Source organism: Amia ocellicauda, chromosome 11, assembly GCF_036373705.1.
Source record: "Amia ocellicauda isolate fAmiCal2 chromosome 11, fAmiCal2.hap1, whole genome shotgun sequence".
NCBI classification, from domain to species: domain Eukaryota; kingdom Metazoa; phylum Chordata; class Actinopteri; order Amiiformes; family Amiidae; genus Amia; species Amia ocellicauda.
The window spans coordinates 6,497,680-6,507,610 of NC_089860.1; the positions used below are offsets into that span (position 1 = coordinate 6,497,680).

General features: G+C 34.8%; 1 protein-coding gene across 1 annotated transcript; it reads right to left on the reverse strand.

The window, feature by feature from the left end:
• Window positions 1-1,134: 1,134 nt before the first annotated feature.
• Window positions 1,135-8,521, reverse strand: cnot8 (CCR4-NOT transcription complex, subunit 8). The gene is made up of 7 exons (XM_066716469.1): window positions 8,385-8,521; window positions 7,448-7,644; window positions 6,112-6,305; window positions 5,555-5,716; window positions 3,982-4,126; window positions 3,356-3,466; window positions 1,135-2,101 (listed from the first exon to the last, which is right to left on the reverse strand). The coding sequence occupies exons 2-7, from the start codon at window positions 7,562-7,564 to the stop codon at window positions 1,973-1,975; spliced, it is 858 nt and encodes a 285-aa protein (XP_066572566.1). The 5' UTR covers window positions 7,565-7,644; window positions 8,385-8,521; the 3' UTR covers window positions 1,135-1,972.
• Between the last annotated feature and the right edge of the window lie 1,410 nt (window positions 8,522-9,931).

Below are 9,931 nucleotides of genomic sequence, written 5' to 3' on the forward strand. Positions count from 1 at the left end.
TTTGGGGTTGTTTGTTCGATGTAACTTTTCCTTCTTCAAGCATCGGTAACATTAAGAGTAAGGGAGTGTGTTGGACTATTAAAACTGATTTGTTTCAATTATGAAGTCCCATCAGTGAATGAAGTCATTTAAAAAAAATACGATTCATACCTCGCACAAAGAGAAGGAGCTATTTTAATCACAATCTAATCTTCTCAGACTCCATTCTTTATTGTTGCTGTTGTGATGAAAGGTTAAGGTGTCTTTAGTCTGAATCCATGATTTTTTCTACTTAGACCTTTACTAAGTTACCTAAAAACATTAGTATAGGATACATTTTAAGTTCTCCAAGTCAAGAATCCCAGTTTGCAGTGGGGTGTAAATAACAAATATTAGTCAAAATAATTAAGTTACTAAGAACTCAGTTGGAACAATAGCCAAAAGACAATGTGGTTCTAGGATTGGGTTTGTAAAAGGTTTTAAGTAAGTAAAGCCTGGGGAGCAATAGTGTTTTCTAACATACTTTCTAATTCCAGAGATAAATTGACATTCTTGGCAGCCAATAGGGATGAGTAAACGGTCTTAATTCAAATGAAATCTTTACAGTATACATTGTTGCTTATCACATTAGTATACTAGTTTTCAAATAAAGTTTGAATATATACATTTTATATGCATACACTGAAATTGTTTTTGTATGACCTTTATCTGGGAAATACATAAGCGACTCGTTTTCACTTCCTTCACATGAAGAACACGAAACACAAAACTACTTAAATCAGTCATAAATGCAACTTGGATGTGTTGTATTATGAATAAGATGCATTTTCAGGGGGCCTTGCAAGTGGTTTAGTCAATAAAAGCAGATCCTTGATCCCAGCTCATGCCATTAGCTAATTGGTGACTCAAAAGGTAGGAGAGAGAAAAACATAAATAGGCTAAAAAACAGATAATAAAGGACCAGAGGAGGTAAAAAATTGTCAAAAATCATTCAATATTTACACCTCCAAATGTATATACTTTTTATAGGTTTCATTAAACATACTGACATTTTAACTAATGTTTTTACTGCATTACTGAGCATTGCTTTGTGACCTTATGGGTATGTGCATGCCCCAAAAGCTGGAAGACATGACAAAATACTAAAAGTGCAGATTCAGTTTATAGAAAACACTTTAATATACAACAGTTTAAAACAATGTACGTCTTAAAAACAATATAAATCACAAACATCTATTTAAAGAAGTTAGCGGTGAACAACTTAAGAGCAAAAGGTACAGTGAACCTCAGAAGCTTCTTTCCTGATTTATCGCCATCCCTCCCCAGCCAGTTTAAAGTCTAAAATCTGTTAAAAATGGTAAAACGTAACATCATCTTTGAAATTTTACATTTTAATATACATACCTTTCCAGCATAATTTAAAATATTACATTTTCTACAAACATGTCTATAAAGTATCCAACAGTGTTCTTATTTGAATTTGAAACATTCTTAAATCTTTTACCACTTCTATGGGCTTAGAGACCTTTTTCTTTTTGTTGGCAAATTGTGGAAAATGATTGCTTTTGGGCACATTAAAATGCTGTACTTCTGTGTTAACTGTACACAGCACACAGGCTCTGGTCCCCCATGTTATTAAAAAAAAATAGTTACATGAAAAAATGAATTTGATATTAAATCGGGTAACTACTGCTGCAAACAAAAAGCAATAAAAGGTTCCAAATCAAGTCCAATTTAAAGCTAGAAAGGTTCGATAGTGGTATTTAAAGGGAAAAACTATGGTTCTGCTGAAATTAAACTATAAAAAATAACCTGACTGACCAGAATGTGTTCGCCAGTATAAAGTCCTTTCACTGATGCATTTTATACAGAAATTCATTTTTTTTTTCTCTTTTTTTTTTTTTTTTTTGTGCTGAAAAAAATATATTCAACAAAACTGTTGGATAAGATAAAACAAGTGCATCCGCTGTTTGATGCTCTTCAATTCTTTTGGTCAGTGTTTGTTGTTGCTTTCTTCCTGGGAGGAACTGGCAATGCCATTTTGATTTTGGGAAGATCCAGACCCCAGGCCATACAATCGGCCGCAGTATTTTGCATCGTCGATATTGTCTTCGAAAAACAACTGCAATCGAAACAGAGAAAGGAATTTGCATTAGTTCTGCTGATTTCTCTCTGGGCCATGCACTATATTTAGTAAACTTCAAGCTTTTATTCAATATACATCAACGATATTTGTTGTGGTACAGGAACTTAAATGTACAGATTTAAATTGGCCCAGTCATTGGGGAATGTCAGAGCTGTCACTTATTCAGAAGTCAGAAAATAAGTATTATTCTAAAATCACAGGTTTACATGAAAAGGTTTGTTTGGCAACCAGAACTTCTGAGGTTTTTTTTTTTTCAAGGTTCAAAGGTTCGTCAGGTGACAAGGATTTGTTTTCTTCTTGTTAACAGAAACTGACAATATTTGAATACTAAACTACACTTCAGATGTCCCTCACAGCCTATCTAGATTAAAACATTTGATTTGTATAATGCCTATTACTTAAATAAAAGTTGGTGGACAAAGTTCAAAACCGTCATAAAAAGCCCTTCAATTGCCACTGTCTTTTCAGCATCAATATGCTTGTATGAGTGGATCATTTTGCGGCTTATTTTTACTTTTATTAGTATTAGAAAATGTTCTGAAAACAGCAAATTGGTGTAAAACCCTTAATGAAAACAGGTCACCATCTCATAACGGTAGTTGAAGGTTCTATTTATTTTCTAATCTAAATGTTATGTTATGTTATGATAATCAGTCTCATTGTGTATGATCTGTGTAACCATTTTATTTACTTCTAAATAAAAAAATATTTACCTTAAGTTCAATTAAAGTTGCTTTAGTTGAGTGTATGAATAAGGTATGCTTTTACTGGAAGGTGTCATGCAAGTAAAATCAAATACCTGTACATAAACCATGTGCTTGTAAAAATAAATAAAAACATGATTCATGTTATTTCAAACATTCAAGGGGATGTTATTTTGTTTACATGGATTATCTGTGAAATAAGGTTCAATTGACCCTTCAGGACAGCCCAAGCTTTCTCACTTTGATCTTGTAAAATACAGACCGTTTTTTTATTGTAAGTTTGAAAAAGTCATAAAAAATAAATAAAAGTATAAATGGATTTTTTTGTATTTACTTAATATTTTACCATATTTAGCTCTGTACTGCTGTTTTACATTAAGTGTATTCATCGCAACAGATAAAACTGGAAATTAATCTGACAAAGCCTATGCAGAAACATGTGCATCTCTAGTTATATCCTTGGATGTACCAGTGATTTCATTATAGAATTAACAAAAACCTGGACCAGTAAGGCTCTGTCCATTACCTCTTTCATTCGGAAGAAAGCCATTCCTGTGAGCAACGAGTCGGAGCCAGCCTGGTGCTGCCGTCCAATTCTCTTCAACTCCAGCTGGTCAGCCACTTCCTGAAGCCCCCCCTTAAAGAGAAACAAACACATTGAAGCAACTCCGGTGTGATAAGGCATTACCTGATCTTACAAATGTATACATTTATTTTATAAATCCTTAAAACTTAGCAAGCAATTGCACAGAATTGAACAGGGCACCTCTCCATTCATACCTATATTAAGTTGCCCAATTTGATGTAGATAAATTATAAATGCATCATCAGCTTGAATATTTGATTTGTCTTATACTGATGTCATTTAGTGATATTCACAATTAGTTTTTAACAGACTAAATATGGTTTTCCCAGTGCATTGACTAAATACATTCAAACTAAATAATTGTGTAATGCTTAGACAACTCCTGTATAAGAAGGATAACATCTTCAAGAAACTGTAGTTCTAAATCAGACAATGTCTCTCCACTGACAAGGGCAAACCATCACTGCTGAGACCACTCTACACTGTGCTTGTGAACTTGTGCTTTCAAGGTTTCAGTTCTCTCTCCTTAATCACATGCCAACTTGAAATGAATAGGTGCTACCTACCTTGAGGTTCTTACAGCTCTTCATGAGATATTTAACATCATAAATGGCAGGAAAGAAGAGGTTAAGAATCTGGAAAAACTCGTGCTCCTCCTCTGGCAGCCGAGAGTCTGTAAGAAGCTTCACCAAGTAGCCAAAATCATAGCCACTGCAAGCAAGCAGAAAAATCATTTCAGCACAAACTTATTTCTCCATTCCCTTCAAATCTGTGGCTGAATCCTCCACATTCTTATATTTATAAGCTATGGATGCTGTTTGCATTGTGTGGTACCAGTGAATGGTTGACACAGCTTTTGTTAATTCAGCTGCAACTACATTATATATAAAGTTATAAACTACAGTTATATTCAATAACAATCTGACAAAAAATGTTTATCCACACCACTTACAACGTCATTTTCTAATTCTAGTCATCAAAATCTTAAAATTGATTGGGTTATTTTTAGGGCTGGGTAGAAAGATCGATTTTCTGATTAATTGGGATTCTGGTTTGGAAGATCTGATATCGATTCTTAAAATCCCGAGATAAATCTTATAAATGTATGCATTTCCTCAGTGAATGAAAAAACAGTGCCGCCTGGCCAAACATGCGTGAACGAAGAAAAAAAAAAAAAAAGTAACTTTAAAGCACAAGCACACTCCCCCCCATTTGCCCTGGCTAAATCCGATCCGCAAGAATCATTTCATTCCCCGCTCTTCAATAACAGATGGCTGTTTGGCGCACACACTAAAACTACCCTTGCACTATTTTGAAAGTTGAGGTATGCTTACTTAAACATTTTCATTCAGATAGTAACATAGAAAATGTAGCTTTTTGAATGATAATAATCAGGTAGCTAAATTTAAAGTGTGTATGTTTTTTTTATTTATTATTATTAAAGTGCACTTTTTTTAATGACTTATTTTGAAAGACAACAAAATTAGGTACTTTTTTTATTTTTATTATTTGTCAAAAAACAAAAGCAATTAATTTTGGTTATTTATAGTTGTTAAATAAAAAACAATTCAGTGTAATCTTTTGGGCCTGGTCGTAAATGCTTAACATTCATCTTTAGTAATGTACCATGTTATACATTAAATTAAATTATTAATTCTCATATAATCTCTCTCATAAGCATTAATGGTGATGTTATTATCACAAATTAAATCTAAATCAAATCAGGAATCGAATTCGAATCGAATTGGGAGATAAGTGCCAATACCCAAACCTAGATATCAAAAGTTTTAAACATTAATCTAAAAATAATCACATTGCTATGTTGTATTTAAAAAAGAACCTTGTATTGTAACCCATTATATCCTAGTCTTCTGCACAAGGAAAGTGCACAAGTGTACACATGCAGGTGTTTAAGTCTGCTCCATTTTTGTTTGAGTATTATTTAAATATTATCCTAGCTTCAAGCTTGCTACATTGTAACAACTTAAATCTGATAATCACAAAAAACATCAGCTCTCAAATCCTGAATGGAAACATGAATCCTGGCACCACACATTAGTTCCAATGTCTGAACTTAAAGCTTGGCTTTTGTACATTACTCATGGCTTAATAACCCTCAGTTCCACTCATCCCTTTTACCTGTGAAAAGAGAGCCACTTGACATTTTCACACAGCACTAAACCAGATGTCATCAGGAGTTCTGCAAAGTATAGTGTATCAATTCCTTCTTCCTCGTGCTTCTTAAACTGAAGACCCGAGTTTTGGAGTAGATCTATTGAATCCTGGGAATACATATCCTCTCTGTATTAGAAGACAAATACAAGCATTAACAACAAGAATAAAAGCCCAGAAATAATAAAACAAGTCTTCAGCACTGACACAACTTTTCAAAACAATCTAAAGTGCCTTTTTAATTAAACTGATTCAGACTCTAACTTTGGAAACAATCATTTTTTGTTTTAAAATATTTTTTGAATTAACATTTCCTGTAAAATAAAAATTAGATACAGAAAATACAGACAGAAATAAAAACCTTGATCTGTAGGAAATCAAATTAGTTTGGTTTCCAGAGCAATTAAAAAATAGTAATGTATGTCTGTCCTGATTGCAGAAATGGAAAAACACATCCGCTTCCTCCAAAGTACTTTACACACAATAAAAGAAGCCAGGCATAACACTGAATCAAGAGCACATACGTTAAATTGAACTTGAAATTGAATTGCCAGGTGGTTGTTCCCGGCGGATAATCTCCGTCCTCGTTCATAAACGTGAGTCCCAGCTGGATGATTTTCAGCAGGTCCACATTACACCGCAATAGCTGGTACTGGTAATCCACAGTGCTACGAAACTCTCCTATGGGCCTCACCACGACACCTGGAAACTCTGTGTCCTAGAATAATTCACAAAACCATCAAATTTCTGAAATGTTTCAAAGCAAACTGCAAGCAATTTTAGTCAAAATGCAATCTTCATATATATTAAGTGCACAAAACATGTTTTAAAAGTTAGGCATTTGGAGTTTTATCCAGTTTCTCAGGTTTCAGTTTATTAATCCCATGCAGTACACATATATATTGAAAAAGGTATTCATGTCTCCCAGCCCACTTCCATCATAACTGGAAAGGTCCAACAAATCTCATATGCTTTAGAGAGATTGTAGAGAGACTTGGCCACACACTTTGCAATTGCTCCCAATGATCACACTACTTAAAAGTTCAAAAATGTTTTAACATTTGTTTTTGGAAAAAAAAAAATATATATTTTGATCCAATTACACACGGACACAATGCGTTTCAACTCATGGTTTTCATCAGGTGTCAATTAGGGCACATCCCATTTATACTTGTGTTAATTGCATTCAATTGTTCAATTTCAAATGTACCAATACAGGTTTAAGTTAACAACTTCACAAATGTAAACAATTATCAAATAACACATTCACGGATACATACTCAAATTCATATTAAATGTACTCATATGTTAAAATCATACGCACTTATTATTTCAAGGTAATTTACTTGATTACAAACAATTTACATAAAAAAGTAATGCAATTAACACAAGTATGTTCCATAAAAAATAAAAGGAAATTTGAAGTAGTGTGGATCATTGGGAACAAGTGCAGCCAAGTCTCTCAACAATCTCTCTAAAGGATATGAGGTTTGTTGGACCTTTCCAGCTCGGATTAAGTGGGTTGGGAAACAACTTCCCTTTTCAATAGACATTACCTTACAGTCAGCACCTTTGTGGACAAATAAGCATTGCACGAAATAGTTTTGTTTTTAAGAATATATATATATATATATATATATATATATATACACACACACACATATAAACAAATGTATACATAAAAGAAAATACTTATTTACTAGTGCTGTGTGTGTAATGTTTGTTATGAGGGGTTTTAAGGACATTGCTTTCTTCTGTGTAGGTATATTTTGAACAGTAAAGTGTAAAATACAAAAATACTAGTTGGTAAAATAGCTATTTAGTAGTATTAGGGAAACTGTGTTTGACTGAAGTTATTACCATGGCGATATAGTTGTAACTCTGAATTATCTGCCGGATTTTCCTCATCTCCTCCTCCACATTGCTGGCCCAGACTTCACAGATAATCTGACTGGTATCTGCAAGCGCGGCTGGCATGGTGCACGGCTGGGGAAACGACTGAAAACAACTCGGGAAATTGTGCAGCACTTTCCACAATACCGCCTGCCGTGTACAATCTGCAAATGCACGAACACACACACACATCAGGAGGCTATCGTTCACAACTACTAATGCAGTTATTTCTTTATTTTTGCAACTGCAGTGCTCATTGATATCATCACGGGATACCATTCCTATAGACAGCACTATAATATGCCAGATCTGTGGAATCTATGTATAGCCTAACTAAGATCAGGATACAGTTTATTGAACGTGGCTAAAATAACATTATAATTCTTCCAATAACAACAATTAACAAAGTAACATGTATTGAATAATAGAACGTCAACTAACCATAAAGTAGTTTACTGTGAGAAACATCAGACACACTGAATTATATCTGTGCGAATATTAGTTTTCTCAATCAAAATACCAAGGCATTTTAAACTGCAAGAGTGTAATGTTCTACAAGTTTTACAAGAGGCAACACAAACACATCTAACCAGTCAGACAAACGAAAAAACGTATCGGTTTGTGAAAACGTGAAAAAGGACATGGCATATGTATAATAATATATCGCCATCTTCTTCCTTTAATACCGATGTACCTATCATACAGTACACACAATAATGCATTTAAAATACACATCTATTACAAAGAACAAATACATTATAACTAAAACATGGCATATTCTCGCGTTGTTTATTTCCAGGCTACGATATCCTCCTTTGTGGCCATTACCGCTGTTGTATACACATTGTTTTAAACCACTGAGAGCCATAACACTCGATATAATGTAATATACTGTACTGTGTACCTGGTTAGAAACGTTTCAGGTATTTGTTTTCTCCAGTTTGTGTTGAAGCTGCCGCTTTATCCTGACCTCTCTATCGGAAGTCGAGAAGCGCAGGAGGGAACACGGCGCAGGCGCACTGACCTGCTCTGTAACCCTTGACCCCGCTACAAGGCTACACTTCGAGTCACGTGACTCACCGCATGTCCGCCTAAAAGAAAGGACTGGTCGCGTTCTAGAGCGCAGATTTGCGCAGTTCTGCAGAAATCCACCGATCCCATTGGTGGAGCAGCGCAGGTCTGCGGAAATCTGCAATATGCGAACGCGACCGTTTTTCTCCAATATTTTCAACGCGGCTTGTTGTCACCGTCAGCCTGAAGAAACTGATCGCTTTCATCTAGCGCATTTGTTCACAGTTGTGGGCGGATCTGCCCTGTTCGCTCCACTAATGGGATCAGTGGAATTGTGCAGATCTGTGCAGAACTGCGGAAATCTGTACAACAGTAATGCGAGCAAATTCTATACAAGCGCATCTGCCAAAAGATTGGTACTGGTAATGCCAAAGATAAAGACAGGAGTCGCGTCCATGCAGCGCAGAATTCCGCAGTTCTGCACAGATCTGCAGAATTCCACCGATCCCATTGGAGGATCAGTGCAGACCAGGATGTGTGGTACTGTGTTGGAGCAGGCCCGTGTTCCCAACAACACAGAACAGGTATTTGATAGAGCAGCTACTGGATACGATTCTCACTCTACACACTATTGCCATCTAATCTGGCGGTATATATATATATATATATATTACTGTGAAAGCCGTACTAGGTACGATAATGTAATAAACGGTGAAAAGCTTCAGTTTTTGACTTCATATTGATACATAATAACTTTGCAATACAACAAATATTTCTTCGATGTTTGTATGATAATAGCTTGCCATTACATTTTCGCAATCTCCATGTTAGCCCGATGTCTTCCAACACCAAGACTGCACAAACCGCGATGCAGACTGCTTTCTGCAGACTGTCGTGAACGCAGCCACTATTTGAGCATGAACTGATGAGTTTGTTATGCTTAACTATTGTTTTGCACCACTTCTGCAATAAAAGGTTTTATTTATATATTTTGAAAAGATAATTTGTATGTGCAAGGTGTAAATGTACAATAATTACAGTCGAAACCTTAAGAAAACTAAATTGAGAAATAAAATATTAATTGCATTAACACACATTATTTTAATCACTTATAGTACAAGAGCCAAAGACAAACTCCAAACATCCTCTTGCTTCTGCTTCAACAGTATAATTTATAAAGTACTGTAGATAATCGATTTCCCATGATATGCCCCTTAAATCATCGATCAATTACAGTTTAACAATTTATTTGAAAGTTATATTTATAACCTTAATATCATCATTAACTTAAAGGATTCAGTATGCCATATTGCAGGGCTGGGCTTGGTCCTTTCGATGTGTTGCAAGAAAAAACAACAACAAAAATAAATCATAAAAACATATAATTGAGCAGCATTAATATTTTATGTGTTGTTAAATGGCCTGGTGTCATTCTGAGTC